Below are 15,107 nucleotides of genomic sequence, written 5' to 3' on the forward strand. Positions count from 1 at the left end.
GCCTTGTCTTGACAGTGATTAGAAGCAAGACAAAACAAAACACTGTCCACATGAAAACAAGTTATCTTTGCTGCCAAAATTCTGAACAATGATCTCAAAAGGGTGACAAAGAGCATGACTGTCAGGTGAATGGGTGCAGAACAGCAACAGATAAAGCAGTTTCACATAGCAGCTACCAACTTTCCCTGGTTTTATTTAAAATGTAGTGTTTATGTCAATTTTATACTAATCTTTATTATGCTGTTCTTTCCCATTTCAGTCAATTGCATGAATACTAGAGTTTCCTCCAATAGAATGGATGTAACAATACAACGCTAATTCAGAAAATATGAATATTAGCATAAATGCCTAAAGCAATTCCCACATTTAAAAGTAAAACAATAAAATAAATCAGCTGCATAGTCTGGGCCTACAGGCTACAGACAAGTGACGCCATTTAAAGGCAGAACAACAAAAGTTCGATAAATCCAATCTCTGCAAGATCTAAAGCCTCAGACACAATACACAGCTCCTTTTTAGTCTGGATTCTGGAACTCTGCTTTAAACAATTTTTAAAAAAATAAATAAAAAGGAAGCTAGAGATATTATCTGCAGCCTGAAGTCTAGGACAAACTTTCTAATTCTTGAGTGGTCCTCATTGTTGAGCATTAACAAACTACATGCCAAATTTGTTCCTGATAGTTTAACACAAACAAAAAACAGTTAAAGAGATATTCAGTGAAAGGTAATGCAAGACACATGTTTGATGAGAACCCCAGAGCAAAAAATATGAAGATTCCTTTCCCCCAGAATAATATTTGGTTAATGCATGGAATTTTTCAATGATTCTTGCTATTTCTGATTTTGATAATTTAGAAAAAATATTCCCAAAATTCTCACTGGCTAAGAAAAACTGTTGTACATAACACAAAGTCACATGCAGGAACCCCACTTTACAAAGACCCATTGCTCATAGATGTGGCAGGGATGAGGCAGAAACAACAAAGTTCCAAATCAAACGTTAAGAGTCAGGATCAGGGCAGTAATACAGCTACCTTCTTACCAGGCATCGTGACAAAAAGTCTTTTCCGCAGATTCAAGTGTATTCCAAGTGTAAAATGGGCATTCACAGAAGTGCACCCATCATATCTTTCCCCTGTATATCCTTCTTATAGGTTTAGCAGAATAATAAACGCTTACAGGTGGGGTTTTTTATGTTTGCTGTGGGTTTTAGTTAACCTTTTGTTTGCCTTGTTTTAAAGGTAAATTCAGAAGTAACTTCTGGCTAGTAATGGCAACTGTGAGAGTGGAAACAGGGACTACGTCAAGTAGTGTGGTCACTTTGGTGCAATAGGAGATCAAAAAATTTTCCTTAACATCTACAAAAAAAAACCCTAACCCCCCAAAACCAACACCCAGTCTCAGCTGTCTAACAATATATCCATGTTGGTGGCACATAATGATTTCACTGACCTCACAGAGCATGAATAACAAAGCATAATTTTCAGCATCTCTCTGTCTCCCATCCTAACCAGAACAGAAAATCGCCTCTGGAAATAAGCTAGTTTCTTTACCCACTGAAGAATTTACTAATCTATATCTTTCCCTTTCACATATAATTTTAGATGTAAGTTGTTGACATGTTATGCAAATAGGTGAAGTCAAGCAGCCATGTCTGAAACTTTATGCTTCAGCGTAGTGATGAAACATAATATTTACTTTTCATACATTTTCTCTATTGCCCTGTTGTGTTATTCCATAAATAAAGCTTTTACCAATATGGATGAGAAACAATTCATGTTCTTTTGGGCGGTTTTAGCACTAAAATAGCACTGTTTGAAATTAGCATCATAATACTATTTCTGAAGGGGTAATCTTTTACTAAGAGATTATTACCCCAGTTATTACAATTTATGACATTAGGTGAAAAAATACTTAGATTGCTTAAATTCAGTTAGAAACTATTTAAGTTAGATAAGCATTGTGTTCCTTAACAGGAGGTTGAACAATAGCAAAATGTCCTTAAGAAACAAGACCCACATTCTAACTCTAAGGACTGGAGTGGCATTTTATTTCCAGAAGTGTTATCTTCTCACAGCTTCTTTTTGTCACTTAAAATTCAAATATCCTGAAATCATAATCTAAACTGTTTCATTGGTGCATCTTTTATGCATCTAATGCTTTTGAAACCAAATGCAATTGTAGCAACCTACTATTTATATTCTGGGGTGGAAACAGTGTTTAAAATCTTAATGTCAATAGATTCATAGTGGACTTTCCATATGAGAAAATCTTTAACATTTTTTTCATTTACATGATAAATTATAAGCACATGGTCTGTGATTGAAAAGTTCATTGCAGTTACTTCAATAATATTTTCCAAAAGTACAGTTAGAGGGTTACCAGTAAAGTTTCTAAAATGACTGTTCAAAAGTTAGGAAAGTAACCTATTCAAGTCAGCTCAGTCCATTCTATTATGCTGACTGATCTCAAAGTTTTCTGATTATGCACCATTTTCCCACTAAACCCATTCAATATATGCTGGCCAATATTTGACATGCAAGAATATTAATATTGAGAATCAATATGAGAATTATCATGACACCGTTTTCATTAGCCTTGATCATGAGACCATTTTCTTCCTGCTTTAGCAATTACTTGTGTTTTAAGTGCTGCAACAAGTGCTATAAAGCAATTTTTGGCACAGGTAACAACCTAATTTAATAAATAATCATTATGCACTGTGCTCATTCCACACAGATGACACGAGCTATGGAAAGGGTTCTATGAAAAAGACTACCCAGCCACATAATCAAAACTTGTACTGTAACTACACGACACAGCTGAACAAGACACAAGAGCTTTGCCCTCTGCATGGATCAAACATCACAGGTTTGATGAGATTAACAATTTGGTTTAAAGGATAACCCAGGTCATAAACACCCCAGTGTCACAAAAAGTTTCTGAGTGAAATTGCTTTAGACAGAATAAGAGGTGACACAGAATCACAGCTAATAAGCTCTATATTTTCAGCTGTCAGATCGCCTCAGTTATTCACTCCTTCCCCAGTTACTTTTCTTAATCTTCCTTCGCCTCCCTCCTCTTGGCTCCTGTTTTCCAAACTACCAGTAAAAAGTCAGAGAAAATCTTCAGGATTATGCCTGAAGTCCCTCCTAAGCAACAGGAACAGACCTTTAACCTGTAGAGCATCAAAATTCAAGACACCCTTTATACAGCTAAAAATATACATGTAATAAAATTTCTCCATAATTCAAGTCTATGAAACAATGAGGACATGAGCAAAAACAGACCTTGTTTCCTTTCTTAACACTGGCAAAAGGAAGGAGACATACTGGGGGAAAACAACCTACACCCAACAAAACTTGCAGTCCAAAGAGCTAAATTTTGATAATGTTATAAACAGGGAATTCTAATGAAAGTCAGACCACTTTAATAGGTAGTAACGGCAGCCCCACCTAAAATGCAGCCTATAAAGGACTTTCTTTGAAGATTTAGTAGGCATTCTCCTTGAGTGAGCCTGCACACATTTACAGCAGCTGAGAATTTGATATATATGCATTAACAGAGCAAAATAAATCACAGTTTTTGCCATATCACCAAATAAGAGGTGGTAAGAATAAAATCAGCTGCATTCACAAATAAATAATAATGCTTCATTCTTTCTCTTTCTTTAAAGTTCTGGAATGGATTTTAGTGAAGCCTAGTATTGAATAATACTAGGTGTAATGATTTTTTTTAAAAAGCTTTATAGATTTATATTGTATTACTTGCAGATGATCATGCTGAGAAAAAAAAATACAATCAATAGTTGGGTAGGGTGAAATAAACTCATTCATTAACAAAAAACCCAATCAACCCAGAGCAATAAGAATAATTTTACCACTTAAAAAGTGCTCACTATTCAGAAAAAATTATATCATTCATAACTATGTACATGCACAACAAACATATGCATACACGCTCTGGCTTAGACAATGAAAGCCCTGTGTGCAGAACAGCAGTGTTCTTCAAAATCAGTAATCTTTCACCCACTAAAACATCCCAAAACTATCAAATCTTTCTACAGATTAGCTAGAATTCTCCCTCCTGCCATGTGCAAAAATACATTCTTATTTCAGCTTGCAATAAAATCAGTTTTATTAAAATCATGTGTTTATACAGAGTACCAAATACTTTATACGTTTGAAAGTTATCTGTACATTTTTTCATTACTACTATTTCCAGTGTAGCCAGTGCTTCACATCCAATCCATCTAAGTAATACATTTACTAACCACACCCTGAACATCAACACAAGGAGCAAAAACAATTGCCAGACAAGAGCTTTTTGGGAAAGGAGCAGAGTGAGAGTCCTGGTTCTGTTCTCTACAGTGCTTCTTCATAGTTCAACAGGTGACAAAACACATCTGCTTTGCATAACATGTCCCTGTAAAAATCACTCCAGAAACACCATTTGTAAGATCTTTACAACACCCGTAACTATCACAGAAGCCATGTAAGTCAGTAACCATTTAAACAGCACTTGGTGTTCCGTGTAAAAAAAAAACTTGTGGAATTACAGCCGTGCTTTCCCCAAATAACTGTTTCTTCTCCTAAACATGGATTGACTTCATTATCCAAATGTTTGCTGCATTATAGATTAAGAGAATTCTAAAATGATGTCCTGCATTCCAAGTTGCTGAGGGGGTGTACGTGGAATATATTTCAATTGTCTTATGGCAGTACTCTGAAGAGCCCTAACTGGATTCTCACACATGACTTCCACATCTGCAATAAATGATAGCTCTAACCATAGTTCTAATGACAGCTTGTTTATCTGTTTAGTCAATCTTTTCTCCCCAGATACTACAATTCAACAAGCCAGACTTCTCTATTAGGCAATTTCTTTCTATTTTTGAGAGCAGTACATTTGTTTGCTTATCAGAGGAAGAGAAACAGAATTATCTTCCGTGAATTAAGGTAGCTCACAGGAGTGTTTGTCCTAGGTGACAGCAACTACTTTGATTGCCTTAAACTTCTGTGTGGAAATTTCTGTCAGAAAAAACTTGTTCTTTTCAAAGAAGATAATAATCAGTCATTTTAATTTAGCTTTCACTACATTTTTTTTAACTTACTGACAACATATCTAGGTTTATGGCATTGCAAGAAAAATAAATTTTTATTATTAAAATCCACAACTAATATTATTCATAACCACTGTCTGTCCTTAAGCTCTTTTTATGTTACAGAAGTAAACAGCCATGATTTCCACTCTGTTGGGAGATTTTCTTGCAATTTTCAGGGACACACAGCATTACTTTTGCATTCCTTTTTTTTTTTTTTTTTTTTTACTTAAAACCTATTATAGTAATTAAGCTAAGAATGACCATTAAACATGGCTTTTTCTAGAAGGAGGAAAGAGGAGCAGAGGTCTTGCACTTTGGAGATTTACTGCAGGACAGCAACACAACAATGGAACCTTTCCTCCCATCCCAGTTAGGACAGCCTAGTGCAGCACAGTTGTATGTGTGTTTGCACTATCCTTTCCATCCATCCATCGGTTTTATCCAACACCTTAGGATAATCATCCTAACTTCATTACCAGACCTGTTGCCTACCACAAGCTGTCAGCACAATAAAGCACCTGATGAAAATGTGTCTTTGGGACAAGATCTCCAGAACCAAGAGGTGGAGAACTAATAGGTAATATTCAAATATAAGGTCTCGTGAATAGAGATTTTAAAGAGTCCCACTTTGTATCCCATGTGGAATAAAGTCTTGTACAGCACTAACCTGCATGTCAAAACATGATGGAAAGATCTGCCTAGTTTTGAATTGAGTACAGGAACATGAAACCAAGATAAAACAAGAACTTCAACTGCTTTTTAGGAACCCACATAAGACCATTCCCCTCTCTGACCTGAAAGTTTAATTGAAAATTACTTAGCATACCACTACAATTTGATTTTCACACAGCTAACAAGAAGATTACAGCCAAATAGTCATGTAAACATTCAGATTCAATTCTTTTATACTGGGGTTTAAACTTCTACATTTTAAAATATTCTTCCCATTTTTATTATATTGCACACCAAGCCTTTCTCAAGAAGCTTGTTTGATTAATGTTGGATTTTTCCCAGCTGTGCTTGTCATTTATTGTCTATATAAACTTCATATTCTTTATATACATAAACACAACACAAACCTAAAACCATTCTGATTGGTATAACATTAGGAATTAGACTCTGAAGCATAATTTTTCTCTGAAGTCATGGTATTTCATATGCAACTCATTATTTAATGTATAAAATTAATCAGAATAATATATATACTACTCCTTTCACATCTGCAGTCAATTTCAAAGCATCATATATGCACCTAATTATTTTAGTATTATTTTTGTTAAAGTGGATAAAGCAATGATATTTTTAAGAAAATACATACTTGAAAAGTAATTTATGAAAAAGAAATCTTCAGCCTTTAACATGTACAGCTTTGAAATACATCCTACATTCCCTCCTTCTCTTATTTTTCTATAGTGTGTATTTATATATGGTAACAATTCCACACCAGACATAATTCATCTCAGCTGCATGCAAAAATCTGCCTTTATGTAAAAAACAGCCTACAAAAGATCTGAAATTAAATGAGTACTCACTTGTTTAGTCTTTGTTTTTGTAATGGTGTCCGAAATGGGTTTCTTCCTCTCTTTAACAGCTGTTTTAGAAAACAGTTCTTCAAACTCATGATAATCTATGGAAGGCTCTTCAATTTTTTCCCACACAAGTGAAGCACTAGAATCTCTAAAGTTAAGCAAAAGACCTATGTAGGGCAATGTCAAACTAAATAAGGTCATAAATGGAGGAATTAAAAAAATAAAATAGCATTTTAAAAGTTGTTGTCTAAATTCTACTAGCAGCATTTTGATAAAAACTACTGTTGATTCTTCCTCATACTTCTGGGTTTTCTTCTTTTTTCATATGTGATATGGTCAGGCTCATTTATATTCACCCACTCTACATGCCTAGGAATTAAAAAAAACTGTATATAGGCTATAAAATGTATAGACATAGACAGGAAGGGAAGTAGAAACAGACAGTTATTTACTGACCACCTGTAAAACAGTGGCAAGGACTTGCAAAGGAAGAATAAACTCATAATTTAATAACAGCAGATGGGTTTTATAATTACCACTCAGAGACATAAGAAAAATATTATAAGGAAACTTTTTTCATGACCAGCAATGATGTTTTACAAAAACCCCAAAAAACATCAACAACTGAAACCAAGTCATATCAAAGTAAGGGCTACCAGAATCGCTTTATGCAAATAAATTGCAGATTGAATCTGAGTCTGCTGAGTGTACAAGGTGAAAAAGAAAGCATTTCAAGGTCACTGAAGAAAGGAAAGAGAAGGATAGAATGTGTTCGGCACAGATTGATCTAGAAGGAAGACACTACCAAAACTTGCAAGCTGCTCCAGAGAGAGTCCAATGCTATTTCAAAACTTGAGGGGAATCAAAAATACGACCTTTTGAAAAACATTTCACAGAACACTTGGTGGCACACCATCATGCCCAGATCTCTTATCCCCATGTGATATGTAGCCCCAAAGGACACTGAAAACGCTACAGAGCTTCCATGTGCAAGTAACTTCTGCACACTTTAAAGAAAATGGGCACCCTATTTACATATCCAACTACACATAAAATCCTACTTGCACCAATGTTCTCTCAAAGACCTACCTAGCAGGAAAGACTTTTGCTAATGATAATACTATCAAGACAGCCATAAAGCAAAGGCATCACTCTACATAACTCTATGACTTACCTTTTACTGTGGAGCTGAATTCTTGTCCAGTAAAGAGGCTTCATTGGCCGAGTAGGCTCTATTACATGTTTCCTGCTCCCTTTCTCCTGATTGATCCCCATTGCAAATAAACCAGATGGTAATGGAGGAGGAAGAAAACCACAGCCCTGTGGGACTGCTGGGTAGCTGCTGCCCTGGACTGGTGCTGGAAGGGGTGGTGCACTTCCAGGCAACGGTGGTGGGGCTGGAGGAGGCATCCCCAACCCAGGCAAAGGAGGGGGTGGTGGAGGGACACCAGCACCAGGCAGAGGTGGTGGAGGGGGCACAGCTACACCAGGCAGAGGTGGAGGAGGAGGTGGAGGGGGCACAGCTACACCAGGTAGAGGTGGTGGAGGAGGTGGAGGGGGCACAGCTACACCAGGCAGAGGTGGTGGAGGAGGTGGAGGGGGTACAGCTCCACCTGGCAGAGGTGGTGGAGGAGGTGGAGGGGGTACAGCTCCGCCAGGCAGAGGTGGTGGAGGGGGTACAGCTGAACCTGGAAGAGGTGGAGGAGGGGGTACATCTGCACCAGGCAGAGGTGGTGGTGGAGGAGGAGGTGGTGGAATGCCCCCTCCAGGCAGAAGTGGGGGAGGTGGTGGCAGTCCTGCTCCAGGAAGCAGTGGTGCTGGGGGTGGCAATCCCAGGCCGGGCAGAGGAGGAGGTGGAGGAGGGACACCAGCTCCAGGTAAAGGTGGTGGTGGTGGAGGAGGAGGTGGGATACCCCAACCAGGCAGAGGAGATGGGACTCCTGCTCCAGGCAAAGGTGGTGGTGGAGGTGGTGGAGGCAATCCAGGACATGGAAGGAGAGGAGCTGGAGGCAGCATCGTTATCTCCCCACTTGGCAAATGCGGAGGAGGAGGGAGAGGTGACATCATGGCGCCTGGTAAAGAGTGGTCTAGGTGTGTCACTGCTGAGACAGCAGAAGAAGGGAGTCCTGAGCCAGGTAGAGGTGGTGGCAGTGGTAATCCTGCCACAGATATGGGAGTAACAAAGGAATGGCCATGTGCTCCAGACAGGGGGGCAGCCTGTTCAGTCGCTGGCAGTGATGGGGGAATGCTACATGTGGGCTCTGGGGGCAAGGAAGGGGGATGTTCACTACAAGTTACATCTACAGTACTTAGAGGCTGATGGGAAACTGTCATTTCAGTCTCTGCTTCAAATGCAAGGGACAAATCAACTTTGGGTCCCGGAAGAGGTGACTGCGGTATACTCTGTACTGATTGGCATGCATCCAGTGGCACTGAGATTAGCTTCGGTGACAGAATTAAAGAGATTTCAGAACAAAATGTGGGCTGTAGTTCTAGAGCTGGCAATTTCTGAGTAGGCCCTTCATTTTTGCCCCCTTCTAAATGCGGTGGTGGGGGTGGCTGTGGCAGTGCACTGGCTGAAGGCATTTTATGTGTTAAATAATCCTCTGTTGGTGACGTTTGTACAGATCTCGCCTGTGACACAGTCCTGGGTGTGGTCTCCTCTTCATTCCTTTGAAGAGTCATACTGCTGAGTTCCCCAGAGTCTGCATGTGCATGCTCATTTTCCTGCTCCCTCCCAGCAGTCTGTACCTCTGCGGCAGGAAATTGTTTCTCTAGTTCTGCAATTTTTGTCCTCAGATCCTCAATAGTTTGCTCAAGTTGTTGGATGACACTGGCACGCTCCTCAGATTTCACCTCAAAAGCATCCTTTCAAAGAAAACAAATAATAAGCTCAAAAGAGGATAACATTCATCACCATATAAAAATTAAATTTACATCAAGAATATTAGTATTCCAGAGGTTCGAAAATAAGCTAGTTATATCAAGGCTTTAAAAAAAGTGAGAAATTTTGGCTAGCTACATTTTAAGTGAAAGAAGATAGTTTAGGAAAATGACTTACTTATATATAACACTATCTTCGCCAGTACAAGCATATTTTAGACTGTGATTATACTTGTCAAAAGCAAAAATCAGTAGCAGCCCCTCCCTCCCTGCAAATACCCTGACTGAGAAAAAAACCAACCGCTGAGCACAAGTACTGCAAGCATTTGCCTACACCTGGAAGACACGGTGGTGGGAGGGCTCAGCATTACTTTAATTCTGTTAATTGAAATAAATGTTTAGTGTTTCTTTAAAGGGATGACCATGAGTAGCAGACTCAGCATAGTATTGACTGTTGCATTTCAATATACACCTTAATGATACAACACAGATCAGGAATACAGAACACTACAAACACTATCTTTTGGAAAACAGATACATCTCAGAACAGAATAATTATGCTTTTTGCCAGTCAGCATGACTAGGAAAGAAAAGAAGCAAGAACAAACGAAGGGAGAACTTTCATCCTACTTCAAATTGACAACTCCTCTGCCAAGTGACAGACTGTGATAGGAAAGATTCCTGCCTGGAATAGTTATTCTGTATTTGACATGCTTCACATTTTTTATATCTTTCTCTAAAGCATCTGATTCTGCTTTCTGCAGACTAAGTAGAGGAACCATTAACCTTAAAGGCACATTAATTCCTACAATTTTAAAGAAATACCTGTAATAAACTGTACTAAATTTAATGGATATGTGCTTCCATCCAAACTTGCCAACAGAAGTAATCTTGTCCAAAAATAGCCATTTATGTTTATTCAGGATTGATGAAGAGATAGACTTGACCTTACAACAAAAAAAATCTTCTAATAAAAATAATTTTCTAGCTGCAGACATTTACTTTTTAGTACTTTTGTTTTTTCTTTCAATTTAAAATATTAGCCAGCACTTCAAGTATTTAGTTGAATTAAGATGGTCATGCAACAGGTTTCACAAGTGCTTACAGCAAAACTTAAGTGACTTTTTATTTCCCTTTACCAAATCATATGCATCTCGGATGAGACTATAGGCTTGCTTAATAGGAAATATTTCAAATATTCAAATTATAGGTTTTGTATGGAAGCCTATAAATAATTATACAATACTTGATATACCAATTGCCTTGATTCATTTCAGGAAAACATTTTTTCTCATCTTTTGACACATGAAACTATTAAAAGTAATTTTTTATTTCTGGAAGAGAAAGTTATAACTTCCAGCTGGGGATTATTAATAAAAGATAATGTTCAATAATACTTAAAAAATGTTTCTGCAGAGATTCTGTTTTCAGATATAAAATTTCAAATTCTTATTTATCTTAGAATTTCTTAGTTGTCCTAAAGCAATCCCAGAAGTAAAACAGCAACAACATTTAAACCAATTATTGCTTGATTTTGAAGTACTGTTACAAAAAACTTACAATCTCTTAGATTGTTTGAACTTTCTGGAACAGCAGTTTGAACCAAAGGTTGTGTATTACAACTAGGTCTCCCTGCCACAGGTTGACAAAAAAATGTAAAACAGAGAAAGGAACATGAAAAAATGAATAGTGAAGGAATTAACACAGACATAATAACAAACAGTATAATAAGAAGGAAAAAAGGCTGATAAAGGCATTCCCATTGCAAATTACTCATGGTGCTTCAGTCCATCCAGTTTCCTTTAATAACTCAATACTTCATAGCAGCAACAGTTTTGTTGAAGAATTTCTTAATAAAGGAGAAATACAATATTGTTTATCCCTTTGTTTCATCTGCTCTTATCCCCCTACCAGTCACCTGCAAATACAATAAGGCCTATCAGTTCTTCAAAAGGCAACACTATCAAAGGAAATGTGTTGCTAGGATTACTAAGGCCACACACCAGTTTTCAGCTGAGATCAAATCCAGTTTCCCCAGACTGTAATTCTCCTAAGCTCCCATTTTATACTGTAAGAACACTCCACAAGGGTTTTATAAGAGATATAGTAAATTCATTTCTGCCATAAACAAACTGCAGCCAACAGGATTAGGCACAATATTCAATGGCTCTGAAGAGATTTGCCTTAAAAATGGCTGATCTCAGAACAGCTCACTGTTTTAAACACTCTTTTACTCAGGAGATTAGATTCAACTTTTACCAAGAAAAAGTAATTCTTGAATACTGTAATTCTATGTTAGCTGCAGGAAAAACCTAGAATCCACTCTTCTACAAGACAATTTACCCTGCAGATAATGAAATTTCTTTCAAGAGAAGAACTATTTTATAAAGTTTTTTAAAAATAAGCAATGCAATGAGATGAATTAGCAATTTAGACAAGAAATGAAAATGTCCTGATGAATTAGGATTTAGCCATGCCCTAAGAAGTAGCATTTCTGCTATCCTTGAGATACACCATTTCAAACAAGCTGGTGATTTCCTATCATGTTATACCTAACAATCATCAACATATCCAGGTTTTCATAGAAACAGCATTAGTATGAACAAACAAGACTTTGATGTGAATGAAGAGATATTTATCCAGAGAATATGATGTACTTAAATTTATTTGGTCTAAAAAACAAGGAAACCAAAAGCAAAACAAAACACAGCGCCAGTATTTATGTGTTTCAGTAATTATTTTAGACAGACATTTTTCATTTAGACTTTTAAGATGCCCTTAGAGCAGTTTAATTAGATTTTTGCCTTTGTCCTAGTTTAAAGTTGAACTCTAGATTTGAAAGGGCTTATCAAACAAGAAGGAAATCAAGACTATATAAATCCAATAATAAATGAAAATTCTACTATTTTCTTAGAGAATAAGCAAGAGATTACTTAATTTTTCATACATGTAAAAGATGGTCAAAAGCTGTTGACAAGGATCAGAAGACTGAGATTAAAAAACCCACACACACATAGTTAAAAGAAGCTTCATTTTCAATCCAGGGGACAATTCCACAGCAGAAACCTATGGGGTTTAAAAGAGATATGAGGAAACTCTGTCTTGCCTAGAGTTCTTACCCATGACCCAGGTACTGTGGTACAGTCTTCTTTCTGAAAAGAAAGAAAGAAAGGTGGAAGCTTAACCCTTGCTTTATCCTGGTGGCTTGAGTATGAAAGAGTGAGCAGAAAAAAAACAGTTCAGATGTGTGTGGCTATAGAGCAGTGCCCAGCATTTCTCAAACAGGCTGTACATGTTCCATGTGCAATGAGCTGGATGCTCAATCTGGGACTGATCTCTTTGGGCTGCACTGATAGGATTGTTTGTACACGGATCTGGAAATATTTGCTTTGCTGGCTAAAGGTTGTACACTTGGATCTGCACATGTACATTACATAGAATTCATTCCAATCGTGTCATGTTTTCCACATGTGCATTTCAGATGTACAGCATAAAGCTGATCTATATAGACAGAACACGTCCAGGATCTTCAAACATGTAAAAGATCAGAGTGCAGCTACCTCTTTCCACAGAGTTCTCAACCTAGTTTGTCAGATGAGTGACTGAAACCTATAGACCCTTCTATAACTAAATTTCCAGGCAGAAAAAACCCCACATCTGTAAAAGTTAGCCATAGTCTATGCATGTATAGAACACATATATGTGTGTCTGTATAATACACTTGTCTATATCTTTCTAAATCAGCTTTCACTCACTTAGATGCTTTAAGAACAGTCAAAGTATCTTAAAAAAAAAAAGCATAATGACAGTTCTTGTTGGTAATTTTGGCATATTTGAAAAATGAAGGCATATTATAGCTTAGTTTTAGAAGTTAATACCTTATACTATTGCAAGTCAAAAAGTTGCATCAGCAGTTTCATAATTTTCAGCAATTTGTCACTTAGAGTAATGAAATTTCCTCTCTGTATGGAATTTATATTTCGATGATATTTACTTTGATTTATCCTTTTTTTTTTTTTCAAAAAAACTTGACTTTTTAGTTTCTCTACATCACAATTCACGAATCTATGCTGCTACCTAGTTGCAAGAACACACAGGAAATAGAAGCATACAGTTAAACAGAATTAAGATGGCAAAATAAGGCCCCTCAGCTCTTCTAGTAAGAGTGCCTGGGAGCAATTGGTGGAACTAGCAGTGCTGCACAGGAACTTGGAAGGATGCTCTTTCCAACTGCTCTGTTAATAAATGCTGCTTTTCTACGCGAAGTGAAACATTTTTGAACGCGCACGCTCACCGAATGGCACAAAGTAGAGCCACAGTAAGAATTTAATTCAGTCAGAGAAATGTGATCTCTATTCAGGTTTCTCTCTTTAAAGCTGTCTCATTTTCAAAGCTACTTCTTGCAACTGCAGATCAACCTTAAGAAAAGGAGACACAACATTTAACAGGCAGTTTTAGTGCTACAGTAATTGGTAAATGAGAAGTACTGGTGGAGACTTGATTTGCATTCATACAAAATAGCATCCATCTAATTAATTCTCACATTTCACTTAATCTCAAGGCCCGTTGCAGCATTTTATTTTTACAGCAGTAGAAATTGAGTCAAAAGTTGGCAAACTTGCCAATAGCATCAAGGAGAATTGCTGAAGGAGTAGAATTAGTATTGGATACTAGTTTCTTCCTCAGACTACCTGATTAAACCTTTTTGAGTGAAGCTTTTACTATTCTGAGGTTGCACAAGGGTTACACTTTTTCACAATAGTCCATCTTTCTTCCTACAACTGCAAGGAAGTGATGCAGAGGTCCCCAGTATAGCAATGAACAAGCAAGCCCTGAAACAAAAACAGTGTTGTGCACTGCCCTCTCTGAAGTCATGAAACTTATTTGGTAAGTGTGAGCTACTCTCCCACTCTGTGACACATTGCAACAGATGGATTACACCAGCCTGCACAAGGCTGGCAATGGACTAGGTAGCTCTTCCCGTCCTAAAGAGCTGAGACATGTCTAATCAACCTGGTGGTTTTGTCACACCTATCGTGTGTGACAAAAAAACCCCAAACCATTGCATACAGAGATCAATAATTACTGAAATTCAAGTAGTTCAAATAAACTAACACAGAATCAACAGGAAACTTATACCATTGAAGAAAGATGCATGCATTGCAAATGCTGACTTGGAAAGCTGGAAGTCAGAGGAAAAAAGAGCTTAGTTTCTTGAAGTCTCTGCTCCTGAACAGTTTGAATTCCTTATCCCTGAGCTAAGCATATTTCAGAGGATAAGATCTCAGTTCTTTACATTACCCATTTAAATAAATAATCAACTTGAGATATATCAAAGACTGAAAGAGTTTTCTCTCTTTAAGGTGCAGCTCTTAACTTAGTTGGAAAATAACCTTAGGTTATCCCCAGGTTTTACTATGATAAAAACCTCCAAAGAATTTTCATAGACTACAGACAAGACAAGGTAATATAAAATCTCACAGAACCACTGACCACCCGAGGAGATGCACAGGAGTCAAATTTAATTTCTGCAGTATTATGTAGTATTACTTTAAACCTTCACAAATAACACTTGTGGAAGCTTAACCCTC

General features: G+C 37.3%; 1 protein-coding gene across 5 annotated transcripts in view; it reads right to left on the reverse strand.

Annotated features, from left to right (window-relative positions):
• FMN2 (formin 2) overlaps positions 1 to 15,107 on the reverse strand; it is a 158,761-nt gene that overhangs the window by 96,197 nt on the left and 47,457 nt on the right. For 3 of the 5 annotated variants that reach the window (XM_068184971.1, XM_068184965.1, XM_068184966.1), the window contains exons 6-8: positions 12,636 to 12,668; positions 7,808 to 9,501; positions 6,637 to 6,781 (exon numbers count right to left, since the gene is read on the reverse strand). In XM_068184971.1, the coding sequence (XP_068041072.1) occupies positions 6,637 to 6,781; positions 7,808 to 9,501; positions 12,636 to 12,668 (1,872 nt within the window). The remainder of the gene's footprint in view (positions 1 to 6,636; positions 6,782 to 7,807; positions 9,502 to 12,635; positions 12,669 to 15,107) is intronic. The other 2 variants (XM_068184970.1, XM_068184969.1) reach the window with 2 other exon arrangements.

This window comes from Anomalospiza imberbis, chromosome 3, assembly GCF_031753505.1.
Source record: "Anomalospiza imberbis isolate Cuckoo-Finch-1a 21T00152 chromosome 3, ASM3175350v1, whole genome shotgun sequence".
NCBI lineage: Eukaryota > Metazoa > Chordata > Aves > Passeriformes > Viduidae > Anomalospiza > Anomalospiza imberbis.